Source organism: Neomonachus schauinslandi, chromosome 1, assembly GCF_002201575.2.
Source record: "Neomonachus schauinslandi chromosome 1, ASM220157v2, whole genome shotgun sequence".
Taxonomy (NCBI): Eukaryota; Metazoa; Chordata; class Mammalia; order Carnivora; family Phocidae; genus Neomonachus; species Neomonachus schauinslandi.
Genome location: NC_058403.1, coordinates 192,270,198 through 192,287,262, shown reverse-complemented (window position 1 = coordinate 192,287,262; position 17,065 = coordinate 192,270,198). Strand labels below are relative to the sequence as shown.

Here is a 17,065-nt window from a genome sequence, read left to right as displayed (position 1 = left end):
TTCTTTCTTTCTTTCTTTCTTTCTTTCTTTCTTTCTTTCTTTCTTTCCTTTCCTTTCCTTTCCTTTCCTTTCTTTTCTTTTCTTTTCTTTCTTTTCTTTTCTTTTCTTCTTTCTTCTTGCTTCTTTCTTGACCAGCATTACTGTTGCCCTTGGCTGTCACTGAGTGAGGTGCCAGATGGGAGGGAGAGGCTGGCCATTCGAGTCATCCGGGGAACCAGGTTCAGCCAGTGCAGCCAAACCAACACCCCACTGGGCAGAGCCAGTCGTGCCCTCTGGTTGGGGCTCTTGCCTGCCATGCTTGTTGGCTCTGGGACCACCCACACTTGAATACCTTCCAATGCAGATCTCATCTCAGAAACTTTCAATTTCTTCATGGAGTGGACTCATTTCTCATTGTGTTTCACGCTGAATCTCTGCCTGTGGTGACGTTCAGCAGAAGGGCTTTCTCTGTGCGGTAGGCTTAGGGGGTGCCCTACCCATCCTTCCTTCTCTTCCAGCCCCTTGAAGATTCACAATACGCAGTAGCACAATCGAGTTTCCAGGAAGCACAACAGGAGGGAATGTTGTTCAATCCACTGTTCCTTACACTTCTTGGAACAAGAATCCATTTTTCAAGTAGCACCTGTTAACATTCCATGAAAACCTTTGAGGGTCCTGGGCTGGTAATTCTGCCCTTGGAATCCAATTGTGTTAAGCTAAAAGAACATGCATGTGACTTTTGTGTTCTTGTTACTCTGAAAGAGTAGTAGGAAAATAATGACTATCTTTATTAATGCAGGTTCTCTATCATTTATGTAACTGGTATTTGCTGTGTGCTTTTAATGCCAGACACTGGGAACACATTAGAGAATAGCCTAGACAAAGTGTTTGCCTTAATGGACCTCATGTTTCAGTGCAAAGGTTGGGAAGTTATGACCCATGAGCCAAATCCAGCCTGCCTCTTGTTTTTGTAAAAATTGTTTTATTGGAGTGCATTCATGCCCACCTGATTACATATCCTGTATGGCTGCTTTTGCATTACAAGGGCAGAGTTCATTAGTTCTGATGGAGACCGTATGGTCTGTAAAACCTGAAATAGTTACCATGTGGCCCTTTACAGAAGTTTGCTGACCCCAGATCTAATGGGAAAAGGCAGATGAAGTGTGTAGTCTTATGGAGAACAGCCCCATTGTTCTAGCTTAATAAGGACTTGCTGTTTTATACAGTGCGGTTGGGAAAGATCTGTCTCATCGGTGCCCTTGGTTGGAGTAGAGATCTTAAGGAAGTGAGGGAACAGCGATTTCATTTTGGGGAAGAAGTTTCCAGCAAGAGGAACAGGTACAAAGGCCCTGAGGCAGAGCTGTTTGGCATTTATCATACAGCGAGGAGAGCAGTGTGAGGAGCAAAGTGGGGGACGGAGGGGGCTAGGGAATGAGATCAGGGAGAGAGCAGGGACCGGACCATATGACTCCTGTGGGGACTTGGGCTCTTGCTCTGTGTGGGATGGAAGATCACTGGAGTCTGAGCAGAGAATGCCGTGACCAACTTGAGTTTTAGCAGGATTTCTCTGACTGCTGTACTGAGAAACAAAGACGATAGCAGGGAGGCCATGACATTATCTGGGTGACACATACTGGTGGCTTGGACCGGGGAGGTAGGTTAGGATGTTAAGAAGTAAAAAAATAGAAATCACTCTAGATGTGTCCAACAGCAGGGGGTTACTTCAGGGTTTTGGCTGTATAAGGGATGGAAAAGCTCAGAAACCAAACAGAGAATGAAACCATCCTGGGATTAGCACCGGCACGAGGCAGCACCTCTCTAGAGTAAGAGGGACGACCGGACGGAGGGACACCATTGGAGCCTCCTCCCAGTAGCCATCCAGATGGGAATCGAACCATGGAGGGGCTGCCCAGAGAGAGCTGGAGTCACAGGGCGGGAGGCCTGCCTTGGGGAAGCTGATACCTTGGAAAAGATGCAGCCATTGCCAGAAAGCGCCCATGTCCCCAGATCAGAAAAAGGGAGACATAGCTTAGAAAAGCCTTGGCTTCTTCCTTGCATCCTCTAGTATTCTTTGGTCAAAACTCCTGGGGAGCCTGGAAACTGTGGAGCGCAGGGGAAAGGTGTCGGGTGGAACTGAGCGCAAACAGGCATGAAACGGAGCGACAGTTCTGTTGAGGTGCTCCAGGAGCTGGGAGAGCTGCTAGAGGCTCAGCGGCCTGCCCACACTCGGTCTTCAGGCAGCTTTGTGGGGCCCCGGGTGTTAGTCTGCAGGCGAGTACCCACCCACCATCACACGGCGCGTCCTGGTGGTCAGTTGTGCCCGACTCCGAAACTCCAGCTTTTCCTACTCAGTGACGCTGGCCTCCCAAGCTGAGCATAGGCCCTAATTCTAGACTTCCTTTTACCAATAGTATCTATTGGCACACAGAAGGCCATTCAGGTTTCGGTCCTGAGCCAGTGTCAAGAGGGTAGGGGAGGGAAGCCTCACCAGCACCTCGAATTCAACTCGAATTAAGCTCATGGCTGTTCCCTCGTACTTTGCTGCCCCAGGGCTGCTGCCTACAGGAATTCACATTTAGGTGAGGCTCGGTGATTGGCACAGCCCATCCCTGTTAACAGCTTATGAATAATGTATGAACATAGCTGACCAGAGCAAAGGGCCAAGCTGCACCTTTGAATGCTGAGTTGAACCCTGGATAGGCACCTTCTCAGGGCTTGGAGATGCCAAGCTCTGCATCTTCAGTAGGCTCTTTCTAGAGGGTCATATTGCAAGGACTTGTCACAATGATAAAAATGGTTCTCTTTTTCATCTCAAAAGCCTCGTGTCCGTAGCAGGGGAAGGCTACTCTGAGCTGGTTAGTCCCTTGTTTGGACAGGTACCCTGTAGTGAATTTCTGTTTCCTGGCTCTTTGGCAGAAGTGGTGAAGGAGCGAGAGTTGGGAGATGCTTGTCATATGAAGTCTGTGGTCTCTGGAGTTAGGCAGGTTTGGCTGAGAATCCTGACTCGGTCAGAATGTGCTGTGTGACCTTGAGAAAACTCTGCTTAGCCTCACCTTTATTTTCCTCATCTGTAAAATGGGGATGGGAATAGACCCAGCAGTGGCCATATAATTGATGAAGCCCAGTGCAAAATGAAGATGCAGGTCCCTTGTCCAGAAGTCATTAAGAATCGTAAGAGAAAGGCAGCAGAGTGTTAAGTAGAGCATGGGGCCCCGTACAGCCGTGCACATCCCACGCCCATGAACCTGGCCCTGGTAGACCAGGGTTGAGGATTCTGCACAATGAAGCCGTGGGTAGTGCCATCCCTGTGACCACAGAGACACTGGGGAGCCTCAACTCTGGCCAGGCTGCCTCTGGCTTCTAGAAGCAGCTCGAGCTCCTGATGTTTTGGTCTTACTTCCTGCCCCAGTCCTCAGGATTGTCTGCTTCCCTTGATTGTCTCCTCTCTCCTTTTCCTTGCCCTGTGACCTTCTCTCTCCCTGTCCTGTACACTTACCAGTTTTGTCCCCAAACCCTTCCAAGCCAGTGTTTCCCATTGCACGCCCAGCTGACGCTGGTCTGCTGAGATACTCCAGCATAAGTGTTGTCCAGGTGGCAAGATGGCACCCTCCTCTCCCGGAGACTCACAAGGCACCTGTGCACATTCAAGACCTCCGAAGTCCTGCAGGGAACAGACCTTTTCCAAAATGTATTTATGCCAGTACTCAAACATATTGACTCAGGAACTCTTTATCTCATATCAGAACCTCAGGGTTAGAATCTTGTAGAAGTCACAGCTCACCAAACATACCTTCAGGCATAATATGTTTGTATGCTCCAAGAGGGTATATTAATCTCCCAGCACCTCTCAGATCCAGAGAAATCACCAGCACATGATGGATTTCTTTCCTTAATTCTTGGTGACGGAAATATTTGTGAACCAGGGAAACCTTCCACACGCCTCTCTGCTCTGCCTTCACTTGTAAAATTCCTCTGGGGTCTGGCCAGTCAGAAAACCCAGTGGGTCCAATGTAAATTCCAGATAGCAAGAAATGGAAAGAACAAAAAGATTACAGAATATCATTGATTGAGGTTGGTTGATGGGTGGCACCATATTTTGAGTGCACATTTATCTCATAGAGAGAAACATTTCCATCTCATCTCTTGCCACTGGGCTTTTAAATGGCCAAACATTTTGAAAAACACAGAGATGGTTAATCTCCCATGAAAATGAAGCTTTAGCTATTTTCCACTTCATCAATATGACCTTTAAGTGATATAATTCTCTTCTGTGTATTGCGCCTGCCTTTGCAAGCCAATATGAATAAATAGTTATTTCTTAATCACACAAATGCACATTCTCCCTCTGTGTGTGTGTCTGTATCTTTCTCTCTTACTCTCTGTCTCTCTCTCTCTCACACACTCACACACACAGACATACACACACACACTCGAAAGTGTGATTGTGTTTCGGGCTCGGAATGGTTCAAAGGTTACTAGAACTAAATGAAGTAAATTCTGGTTTGCAATTACCTGCATTTCAGTGTCAGTATTTGCTCAGATGACTTAAAGGCTTGCAGTTGTTGTACAAACGGCTTTGAAAGGAGCATTCAAATAAACTTCTAAGACCCTTCCATCTATTGATCTCTGCTGCATTCATTAGTTTCTGTAAGAACACAGAGCCAGTTTGCTACAGTAGTTATAGCATCTACCTTGTCATGTGACAACCGCAATTATCTTTTTTGGCGATGAATATGATCTTTTTAGTGATTACCTTTTAAAAATTCTTCTTAGCCAATTAAATAAAATTTGGTGACATTTCAAAGACTGTTAATCACAACCAAATGCTCTAAATGTCAGGATGCATTGAAATTTTCGCTGCTAACTGATGAATCACTGAGCTAATTGTAGTTCATCATCAGGCCCTTGTCATTGTTATTATTATGGAAAATACTTTCATCACTCCCGCTATTCAAAAAAAAAGTTCTAGACAAATATGAAGAGAAGAGATATTACTCATCAAAGCATTTGAATTTAATTGCATTCTTCAAAATTCTCCAACTGCAGATTGCTGCAGAGAATACAAGGGACTCAGCCGGAGAGGAAAGTGATGTTTTTAAATAAACAGCTCAGGGCAGCCCCTTCCTCCAGTCTGCATTATTCAGATATTTTCATTTCCCTCTCTTTCTTGCCTTTCGTTTGGGAGAATATTGCCAGGATGCTTTCCAATGAGTTGCATGAACAACGGTCCCAAGGTGTCTTGATTTTTTTCCCCTTTCTTCAGCCTCTACGAACTGAAGCAGAGATCACCTTTATTTAGTGGCCCACTGCTGGGTTTATTCAATGATCTGAAGATGGTGTTGAATGCAGGCTCCCCCAAAACATTGCCAGAACAACCTGTTGATAGGAAAGGACCACAGGGATGTTTCTTCTTACCGCAGCAAGGAAGAAAATGCACCATGACGATAGAATTTTAGCAGTGTCTCAGAGTAGAAGGGACACCGCCATTTACTGAGACTATGAAGGTTGGTTGAAGGTGGGTCTTTCAGAGTGGAGGAGAAGGAAGAGGCTTGGTTAAGACTGGGTGAGAATCCTAATATTCTAGTTTAGGATTGGTGGATGCAGCAGAGGGAAGATTTTGAGGTCAGGGGTTTAAAGAGTCTTAGGTTATAAATTGTCCCGTGATAGTTTCTATTGGAGAGTTGATGGGCCTTTCAGGATGTTCCTGGAATAAGCAATAAAGTTGTTGGCAATTTTTATCTTCCTGGACAAGAGTTTTCTGGAATAGTATGTTAAATTGATAGATAGTAGAACTGTAGTTGTGTATGAGGGCTTTAGTTCTCAAATATTTGTACATACCTGAGAATTCCTATGATATTACATCATGGGCCACGTCTGCTCATTAATTCAAGGACTCTGGACTCCGGTCCAGTCTGAGTTGCAGGAGTGGCTGCCAGGACCAGGACTGCAGTGAAGCAAGTGCCTAAGGCACAGAATTTGAGGAGTACTCACTCACTCTCGGTGGGGGATCTGATGACTCCATGTGACCCTACAACTCTGGAAAGGATGGAGGGAGGAAGAAGCAGGTGAAGGAAATGAGCATTTATGGAGCCCTTCCATGCATCTCCATCTGCTCAAGGACCTTCATCTCATTATTGGGAGGCCATAGAGTGTGCTGAATCTGGGAATAGATTCTGGGGTTGGACTGCCTGGGTTTAAATCCTGGCCATTACAGATGGGAGCTGTGTGACCTTGGGCAAGTTAACTAATCTCTGCCTCAAATTCCGCACTTGTAAAATGCCAGTAATGATAGTACCTACCTTAGGGGCTAGTCTTTAGTAAATTAAAACTTGTTGCCCGCCTCCCTCCCTCCCTCCCTCCCTCCCTCCCTCCCTCCTTCCCTCCCTCCCTCCCTTCCTTCCTTCCTTCCATCCATCCATCCTTCTATCCATTCATTCATCCAGTTAGTTATAGTCTTCTCTCTCAAGTTGCAACTTCAGTCTCTACATCAGAACTCTAAGAGACTAGGCATTAAATCTCAACTTGAATGCTTTATTAGCTCTCTGCTTCTGCAGGAACCAGCAGCAAATCCAAGAACAGCCTCCATCCTTCCCTAGTGCCTTGATCAACAGATGGAACGTGCCCACTCAGTGCCTTTGCATGTGCTCTTGGCCCTCTCTGGGACATCCCTCCCCCAGATACTCACCTCCTGCAGGTGTCACTCATATATCACCTTCTCAGTGAGGCCTTCTCTATTTTTTCTAAAGTTGCCCCCTCCCCATTTCCCATCCCCCTGCTCTGCTTTCTTTTTTCTTTTTTTGTTTCTTAACATCACTGTTACCACACATACAACAAAATTGACTTATTTACTCTGTTTCTATATGTCTCCCCACATAGAATTATAAACTACAGGAGGGAAGGGATTTTTGCATATTTCATCCCCAGCTCTGTGTGGGTACTTAGTAAATAATTTTAGAGTTAATGAATAAACTTCACCAATTATAATGGTGGGAGTTTTCACTACTGAAACTTAAAGACTTTTTGTGTGTTTTCATGCCTTGGCACTGTCTTGTTAATTGTAGGGTTTTTGATTTTGATTATTTATTTATTTTAAAATTTTATTTATTTATTTGAAAGAGAGAGAGCGAGAGAGAGAGAGCGTGAGTGGAGGGGAGGGCAGAGGTACAGGGAGAAGCAGACTCCCCACTGAGCAGGGAGCCCAACTCGGGTCTTGATCCCAGAACCTGAGCTGAAGGCAGACACTTCAGCGACTGAGCCACCCAGGTGCTCCAATTGTAGGGTTTTTTTTAAAGGACCTGGTGTTACTTTGAATTGCAGCATTAATAACATTCATTAAGGGAATTCTTCACCGCTGATTCAAGGGAAGGACACCGAGTTCTGGTGACCAGTCTACCCCAGTTTACCACTCACGAAGACTGGGAGCTTTTACAATGCCACATAAAACTGAAAGTTGAAGAAATTTAGGGTTTTGCACACCAGTGGGCACAATCTTGGAATTTCAGTAATGTACATAAATTAATATGTAATGTTACATGCTAACAAATATATATTTAAAACAAACCCTACAAGGAGTGCTTAGGCTTCTAGTCTGAATTGGCATGTTCCTGACTTTATTCTCCATGTGTCCAAAACCTCGCTGATTGTATTATATAATGCATCCAACCAGACTCCTTTAGATTTTGAAAGAGACAGTTGCCTGCCTCGTATTCTGTGGCTCATGTGTTCCTAAAGGGTGACTGTGCCAATGCCTTAGGGGCTTATATTCTGTGACACTATCTGTGCTTGAAGCTAAGACAGGTTATTTGCCCTAGAATCTCACTTCCCACCTTGCGTGTGTTTTTCAGAAATCCCCTCTGAGGTCAGTATATAGTTTCAATTTGTTAAAGCAAATAGGGTGAATGCATGGGGAAAAGCTTATTGTGTAGGTTCTGCTTTGCAGAACAAGCTCTTGTTTTGAGAGGCTTCCCAAGCCCTCATGCCTCTGAAATCTCGTGGATGTACAGAACTCTCTGGTGTGTTTTATTTTATTTTATTTTATTTTATTTTATTTATTTGGGGTTGTTTTGGCTTTTTTTAATTATTATGTTATGTTATGTTATGTGTGTTTTTTAGTTTGAACTTGTTTCTTCCCACAGTTCAACCACACAGGACAAGGAAGCATCTGCAGCCAGGCCATCATGCTCATCACCGACGGGGCGGTGGACACCTATGATACTATCTTTGCGAAATACAATTGGCCAGATCGCAAGGTAAGTTGCTGATGCTGGCCATGCAGCGCAGTTGCCAGAGAATCTGTGTTATACTGTAATGCCCAGGTTGTCCAGGGTTAGGTGCCCATCTAGATTTATTCTCATAATGACCTATGGTTTCTCAGTCTTATGCCTTCCGGTTCACCAAACTGAATATGATGGCTTTCCTTGTTTTCAAAATGAAACTTTTTTTTGGAGGAGAGAAGAAATCCATAAAGACATGGTTAACGTGTTCAGTGAAATGATTCACTGAGAAGGGTGCTTTGTCCATATTGGGCAGCACTTTTGTTTTCCGTGGAGCCAGAGCTGCTTGGTGAGTCCAGCATCTATAGATGGTGAAGTCAGCCATGGTGGCCATACAGTCATCTCCTGGATGTTTCTGTTTTTCTATGGTTCCTCCTTCTGCACCCTCGTTATCACCCAGAAGCTTCTCTCCATCCCCCAGGGCTGTTCCCCCACCCTTGTCAAAGCTTGTTCTCTATTCTAATTCCTTCTTTGCTTTCCAGGTTGACATTTATTTATCTGATGAACCCATATGTTAGGATATCAATGATGAACATTAACATTTTTGGTGCCTCTGAGTGCCTAAACCCAGACGTTCCTCAAGCTGTGAGCTTGTTTGAATTCTCTGGGGAGATTTTTAAATTATGGATACTTGTACTCTATCCCATTATCTACAGAATCAAAATATCTAAGGATGTGCTTCAGTAATCCATGTTTTTTTTTAAAATCTTTTTTTAAAATGTTTTATATATTTATTCATGCAAATCAGAGAGAGAGAGAGAGAGAGGCAGAGGCAGAGGGAGAAGCAGGCTCCCTGCTAGGCGGATGCGGAACTCGATCCCAGGATCCCGGGATCATGACCTGAGCCGAAGGTAGACGCTTAACCATCTGAGCCACCCAGGCGCCCCTCAGTAATCCATGTTTTTAATAAGTTCCTCTGGTGGGCACCAATCAGCAGCTTAGCAGTCAGTGAAGGGGGCTTTTCATAAGCAGCTCCATTAAGACCAAATAAATTACCAGATGGGTCTCACATACTGAATTCTATAAATCCTTCCCACATGGTGATACCTGTTGAATAGCAGTTGCCCAGTAATATTGGTATTTAAACATCCGGTCCTTACTTGCAGGGAGAGGCAGAGGACGAGGGCTTCAAAATCACAGTTCTTCAGATAAAACACAAATTTACACATATCTTGCCAAAGGTACAATATTCATTTTCGGCCAGGTGCTTTCTTGGATTAATTGGAACCAGGATCTTGGAAATTTCAACATTTTCAAGGAGTTTCATCTACTTATAGAGTATTTCAAGTCAAAGCAGATTTGCTTTTTGTAGTAAGAAAGTCTTCTATGATTAGAAATTAATAGCAGGATCCCGTCCCTCCTGCTCCATTCTGGAGAGTTCTATGGCATTCATATACATACACATACACATTCTTCTTGATGACTTCTCTGTGGAGGTGCAGGTCTGCATGGGTCCCCATGTGTTAAAGGGAGATGTGTTTAGCATCTTTTAGCACCATGTTAAAGGGAGATGAGGTGCAATGTCTAAGCGGTCATCTTTCTCTGTTATTCTGAACATTAGATATTTAGTAGAGGGTTCTATCATGCTGTAGTTGGCAATCTTCAAGATTATAGAAACAGGAAGTAGATTCAGAAGAAAGGAAAATGATCTGAAGACTGGCATGTGATTCCCATAAGACCGTGGTTCTCAAGCTTGAGTGAATATCAGAATCATCTGGAGGACTTGTTCCAACACCAACCGCTCACGTCATGCTGGGAGTTTCTGATCCAGTAGGGCTGGCTGGGGCCTGAGACTGTGTGTTTCTCACAAGTTCCCAGGTGATGTGGATGCTGCACACTTGGGGAAGGACTCCCGGAAGTAAGAAACAGCCCAAGGAACAGCGTTTGGTTCCTCCGTGGGCTTGTCTACTTTTGATCCCTCTGTTTACTTTACAGGAACCTGTTCCCTTAGTCAAATCCAGGGCAAAAGTATGTGTTTCTTGGCTCATACTTTGTTTAAAAAAATTGCCAATTACTGATCGTCATTTAAAAATCTGGAGCGAGTATATAAAATTTTAAAGTTTTAATTTCTCTCATAAATGGGTACACTTGGCACTTGGGAGCCATCATTCTTATATGGCAAAAAAAAAAAAAAAAAAAGCCTGGAGCTGAGACATGGCTGCCCCCAGAGATGGCAGGTGCATGCTGCTTTTGACCATGACCTCACCATTCTGTCTTCTCCTCCCAGCCTGTTTCGCTCCTGTGCTTGACATGCCCACAGGGATGGAGTTCTGGGTTGACAGGTACTTGCTGCTTCCCAGGCAGGGCTTGTATTCCCCAGATTCTGGGGCTTCATTCTTTTGTCCAGGTGCTGCCCGAATCTTTCTCTCTTCCCTTCCAGTCAGAGGCCATCTTGTCTGCTTGAGCCCTAAACTTCAGACACCTTCAGGGTTGTCCTAGGAGTGGTATACGTTCATGTCCAGCACTGTAATTACTTCTAGGCCTATCTTTCATCTTCATTGGTTTGGTGAGTCCTTGGGGACAGATTCTGTATCTCTGAACAGTACCACCACCATGCACCATATCCCAGCGCTGCTGAGAAGTGTGGCATAGAGACCCTAGGGTGGCCTCATGATTCCCGCCCCCAGCTGTTTACCCCCTGTATAATCTCCTCACCTTGAGTATGAGTGGGCTTTGTGACTTGATTCTAACCAATATAATATAATAAGGTGAGGGGATTTTGTAGATATAATCAAGGTCTCAAGTTAGTTGGTTTGAGCCAATCAAAAAGGATATCCTGGGTGAGCTATACTTAGAAGATCTTTAAAAGAGGGCCTAGACACTCCCTGAGGGCAGAGAGGTTCTCCTTGCCAGTTTGACGAAGGAAGCAGCTTTTGGAGAAGCTCATCAGCAAGGAGCTGGGGACAACCTCTAGGACCTGAGGACATCCTCCAGCTAACAGCCAGCAAAAAGCTGGGCCCTCAGTCTTACAGCCACAGGAAATGAATCCTGCCAACAATTTGAGTGAGCTTGGAGGCAGATTCTTCCCCAGTTGAGCCTCCAGACGAAAGCACAGCCCAGTCAGTACCTTGATTGCAGCCTTGTGACATCACAGACAGAAGACCCAGCTAAGCTGTGCCCAGACTCCTGACACAAAGAAACTGGGGGGTTGCAAATGTGTGTTTATTTAAGACACTATATTTGTGGCAACATGTGATGCAGCAATAGAAAACTAATAGAAGAAGCAAGGAGAAGGGGAAAAGGAGAGGAAATCATTTATCATAGCAATATAATAAAACCTCCCCAAGCCTAATTGCTTAAGAGAACAATTTATTCTTTCTTGCAATTCTGTGGGTTAACTGGATGGTGATTCTGCTCCACGTGGTGTCAGGTAGAGGGACTAAGGAAGCTGCAGGAAGTTGGGAGCTTGGCTGGGCTGTCTGGGTTCTCCTCCCGAAGACTTGCGTCTCCCCGTGGTATCTAACCCTCCAGGGCCACACTGTGAGGCATCTCCCCTCAGTGCAGTAGCCTGGACTTGCCTACAGTATGGCAGATGGGTTCCCAAAAGGAGAGAGCTGAAGGAAGTGGGGAGCAGGCCAGGAGGCACTTATGGGTGTCATTTTTTAAAGCTATCTATCACCTAACCAGGGCCTCGTTCAAGGCAACTGCTTAATAAAACATTTTAGAATGAGTTGGGAAAAGGAATGCATTATTGGTGATTTAGCTGTGAGTCCGAAGACAGCATCATGATTGCCATGCAATGTGTCCCTTGCCAGCATTTTATTTCTGAGGGCAGAAATGAGGAGCTATTTATTCATTTATTGGATGCCATTTACTTTTGCCTAATATCCACTGGTTAGCAGTTTAACAGCAGCTCTTACATACTTGGAATAAAAAATGAACTTCTCAACACGGAAGGGACTCATTCCAGGGTCTGCTCAAGAAATAAAGCTGCCTGCATTTAAATTAGAATAAATGGTCATACCTGCCACCTATATAGTTGCTCTTCCAAGTGAACTAAAAAAAAAAAAAAGAAGAAGAAGAAGAAGAAGGTCATGGAATGATTTATCATTACCTTTCTTGCTGCATAGGACAGAGTAGAGAGTGGATAGGTAAGAAAATGGTAGGAAAGTAATTTAAGGAATCTAGCCCCATAGGAAGGCCTGTTCGTCAACCCCTGACTTAAAGGAATCAACCGGTGTGTTGTTAAAAGTCATTGAGATGCCCTTGGAAATCCGTGCATTGGATGAATTCAACAGAGGATGGTCTTGGTGGTTTTTTGCTTCCTTTCCACTGCTCTTTTCCACTTGAATGAACTATACTAGCCACATAATCAGTGGCAGAGGGGTGGGAGCCTTGATGGCAAATCCCTGTCTCCGTGCCTCGGGGTCTCTCCCACGTTTGGAGTAGTGCTTTCTGCTCTCCTGGCCCGAGTAGTTCCTGTTTTTCCCCTTTTCCGTCAGTGCTGCCGCCAGGGCCGGGTACAGGACCCGATGCTGGGGCCGTTCAGAAGGGGGATGCGCTGCGGGTCAGACTTGACTGCCCCTTGAATCCTGTTTTGGTGGTGACGGGGGCACGTGGCAGTGTCACAGCTTTCATGTCACCTGAGTAACAAAGGGAACACCCCGGAGAGCATCACATTCCCTCTTGGCTGAGACCAAGGAAGCCAGAGACTCCCTGAATCCAAGGATAGCAGGATCCCTGGGATGCCTGTCAGAATCCACCTGCTCGGGGGCTAACCACTCTCTTTGCTGTGTGTGATACCCCAGTGGGGGGCGGGGAAGACGTAGCTGCAACCGCCACATAACACACCACGTCTCGACTGGCTTCAGCTGCAGGTGAAGCAGTGGAACCTTGCCTGGGCATGTAATATGGACAGTGACCCTTCTGTGCCTACTAGACGTCCCTGCACAATCTGTCCTTCACGTGGGTCTGTGATGAGGAGGGCAGGCAGCACCGGGATGCTCCCTACACTTCCCTGAGCCTGAGTCTCTCCCTGCATGAGAGAATGCCTTCAACTAGTTTCTTGTGCCAAAATGTATATACAAAACGAATGAGAGCTAATTCTTATCAAATGCCAAGGGGCAGGCACCGTTCTAAATGCTGCACGTACATTTAATTCGCACAGAAACCCAAGAGGCGAGCACTCCTCTATCCCCTTTACACCAAGAGGAAACTGAGGTCACATAACTGAGTCAGGGTTCCACAACTAGCATTTGGATCTGAACTGACAAGCCAGCATCAAACACGGAGGCTGTTCCCCGAACCTGGATGCAGACGTGCTGAAGGGGAAAGCAAAACAAAACGGCCTTAGGTCCCAGGAAGAGCTGTCCATCCATACCACATACATTGTCACCCAGAAAATAAGTTCTTTTCCTTGGCCTTCCCACCCCCAAGTGTGGGGGTGTCTGCGGAATGTCAAAGATTTGGAACTCCTCATGGCTGCAGGCAGAGAGTAATAAGTTCTTTTCCTTGGCCTTCCCACCCCCAAGTGTGGGGGGGTCTGCGGAATGTCAAAGATTTGGAACTCCTCGTGGCTGCAGACAGAGAGTAATCAGATGGCAAATGGGTGGCCTCAGGTCGAGGCTGTCTGGGTGTAACTAAATGGTTTTCCTCTTTTAGAAAGAACTTCAAAGGTGCATGCTCTTTTGGTTATGTGTGCTGTGTGTCCTATTATCATTTACGTCCAGAACAAAAGGGAAGACGGTTGCCGTGGTGAGGCCCTTGGAGAGGCAAGCAGGGTTCAGGTTTCCTGAAGCATCCTCGGTTAGCTGGTGGGGATGGCATGGAGGGGTGGGGCCAGAACGGCTCCTTGTTAGGGGTCCAGGGGCAGACCTTGATCACCGAATGGTTTGGGGGTCTGGCTTTGGAGCACCTTTGGAAACACTGTTGGAGGTCACTATCCTTCGACCTGGTGTCACAGAAATCTCCAAGAAAGAGCTTTGGTTATGTGTGCAGTGTGTCCTATTATCATTTACGTCCAGAACAAAAGGGAGGACAGTTGCCCCAGGCCTCCCTCCCTTGGCATAATTTGGAAGCTGAAGCCTCAAGCCAGCCATGTCTTCGTGGCCTCGAGGTGCTGGAAGGCTGAGCTCTTAGTGTCCCTGGGGTGGTTTTGGAAAGCTCAAGTGCCCCTCCCTCCTCATCTTTCCACAAGACCTGTGCCGCTCTGGGGAGCCGAGTTTCTGAGCCGAGTCGGTGCTCATCCTTTTAAGAACCAGCCCTTAAATAGTCTCAAGCAATCTAGAAGGAAGTTTTTCTTTCTTTTTTTCCCTAAACTACATTGTTTCCTTTTCCGACTTTCCAACGATTTTACAAAGCTCTTTCTTTGCCTTCCCTTGAGCTGATCAGGAGGAGAAGGGATTTACCCAAAACAGCAACTGGGGAAGGAGTTTAGGTTGTACCGCTTGTAGGTGAAGAGTCTCCAAGTGCTCTTGCTACCCCCACCCGACCTGTACTCTGGCTCTCCCCCTCATGCCGCAGAACCAGGTGAATGTGGGGGCTTGAGGGTGGCAGAGGACGTTGACAGGGGAAGTAGAGGGAAGGAAGTAGCCATATGGTGTGTGGGGGGTGTGATTCATTCATTCAACAGATTTGTACTGAGAACCCTCCGTGTCCCAGGCCACTGTACCAGAGCCCAGGAGCATGGGGCTGACATGATAGCTCCAAGCAGATCCCAGACAGCAGATAGCAGATCACAGATAACAAACAAGTGAAAAGACCAGGTGGTTAGAATCCATGATGAATCTTCCGAAGGAGACAAGCAACAGCCTGAGACAGAGAACGGGGTGGTCCAGGGAAGTCTCCCTGCAGAGAGCACGTGTGAGTCAAAGGAGCTGGGCAGGACAGAGGGAACAGTATTTCCCAGGACCCTGTGGAGGAGCAGCTGGGTGCGCGTGAGGAGCTGGATGAAGAGCAGGTGGGGGGCAGCGCCATGGTGGGGGGGCTGGCTGGCGGGACAGGCGGGCGTTAGCTCCTGCACACCTCGATGGGCACGGTAAGGAGCTTTGATTGTGATCCAAGAGCAGTGAGGAGCCATGGGAGTCTCGTGCATGGGGGAGAGATGTGAGCTGACTGTTTTCTGCAGTGCTGCCTGACTACTGTATGGGGAACCAGTCTACGAGGCCTGGGCCCGGCTGGGTGTGCGGTTTTGTATTGACTCCTCCTCATTGATTTCAGTGGGGGCAGGCGGTAGGTAATAAGTAGGTAGTAGGCTTTTCTTTTTCTTTTTTCTTTTTTTTTAGCTTCCTTTTAATGCTCCAAGATGCCCCTGTGTCCCTCAGCTCTTTGATTTCAGAGCTCAGTTGGGTGGTTACATTTCTCTGTCTTCTTCCTCCCTTCCTCCGTCCCACCATCCCTTGCTCCTTCCCTGACAGAAGTCACATTTTGGTCCAAAAGTTTTGGGTCAGTTTGTGTAGTTGGCTGTATTTTTTCAAGGCTGATAAATCCTAAAGCTGTCTTAGGAAAATAGCAGGAACATTCAATTCTCGTGGTCAGTCAACGGTATGACAGGAAAGGGCATTTTCAGTCACTGTGGGGAGAGCGCACGCAGGCCCTCTTTGCCGCCAAGGGAGGGTTGAAATGGTTCGCTGTCTCCTGGTTTGTTTTTAATTACTTCTGCTGGTATTAGACATCCTGTGACTCCAGCAAGAAGAACATGACAAGACAAGTCAGGAACGAGGCCCACTGATGCATGGCTGCTGACAGCCATGGAAAAATACTTCATGTCAGGGGCTCTGCCTTTCTCTGTCACAGTGAGTGCTGCTTCTCTTCGTGGGCTCAGCCTTGGGGCCTTGGCCTCTAGCCAGGCACCACTGTCCTGAGGAAGCGGGTAGGGGACAGTGCGCATTTCTTCCTGTCCCCTCTACCCCCAACGTCTCCATGCTAAACCCAGAGTCAAATGCTTTCTCTGCTCATGTCATTCTTAGCTCTGCCTTGTGGGGTAGACTCTCTGAGTGCCATTCTTACCTTACAGGGGAGGGAGCTCAGGCTCAGGGAGATTGAGCTACTTGCCCAGAGCGCACAGCTATGAAACCGGGGGGGTCTTTGATCCTGACTTATGTCAGAATGCGCCCAAATGAAGCAGTTGGTTGTTGGGGGCACTTGCAAAAAAAAAAAAAAAATGATTCCTGGGTCCTACTCTCTGCAGGTGCAGCCCTGGGATTGACATTTTGATAGGTGGTTCACTGGCCACACTTTGTGAGTTAGGAGGATCTTAGTGCCCCCTCCATGGCCCAGCAGGTGAAGACCGTCCATGCTAGAGCATGCTGAGAAATGCCACATGGCACGGTTGTGTTCCCAATGGATCAGGCAGGGTCCACTCAGGGGCAGAAACCCTAAAGCTATTTTACCAGAGAGAATTTAATGTTAAGAATCATTGACCAGAAAGGGCCAAAGGAGAGGTATAGGGTGCCACGGAAGTAGCAAGTTTACTACCCCATGGCTGGTGGGGGGCAAGCAGGAGAGGGGAACGGAGGAGGAGAAGTCATTAGTAAAGCTTAGAAGCTGGGAGGAGAGGACTCGGGGGCTGAGACCCTGACCTCTGAGAAGGGCACACTGGTTGGAAGGGCGGGCAGGCTTTTGAGGAGGGGGTGCTGGGGTCTCTGGAGGGGATGGACCTGATTCTGTGAGTGCTGGGAGAACTATAAACTAGCTTTGTTCACTGCTGTGGGGATATACTGTCCCTGGCCAGGGCAAGGAGACTTGCTGGAGTGACGGCACTGAGAACCAGGAGCCCACAGGAACCAAACTGGAGGGAGCGAGTTCCATGTCCTTCCTCACACCTTGCAGTTTCCCCCTGTTGGCCCTTCTGGCAGAGCCTCGCCGGAAATGGC

At 46.8% G+C, this 17,065-nt stretch overlaps 1 protein-coding gene across 1 annotated transcript in view; it reads left to right on the top strand.

The window, feature by feature from the left end:
* Positions 1 to 17,065, top strand: part of CACNA2D3 (calcium voltage-gated channel auxiliary subunit alpha2delta 3) — an 856,949-nt gene that overhangs the window by 446,698 nt on the left and 393,186 nt on the right. The window contains exon 11 of the mRNA XM_021694907.1: positions 8,115 to 8,228. Within this exon, the coding sequence (XP_021550582.1) occupies positions 8,115 to 8,228 (114 nt within the window). The remainder of the gene's footprint in view (positions 1 to 8,114; positions 8,229 to 17,065) is intronic.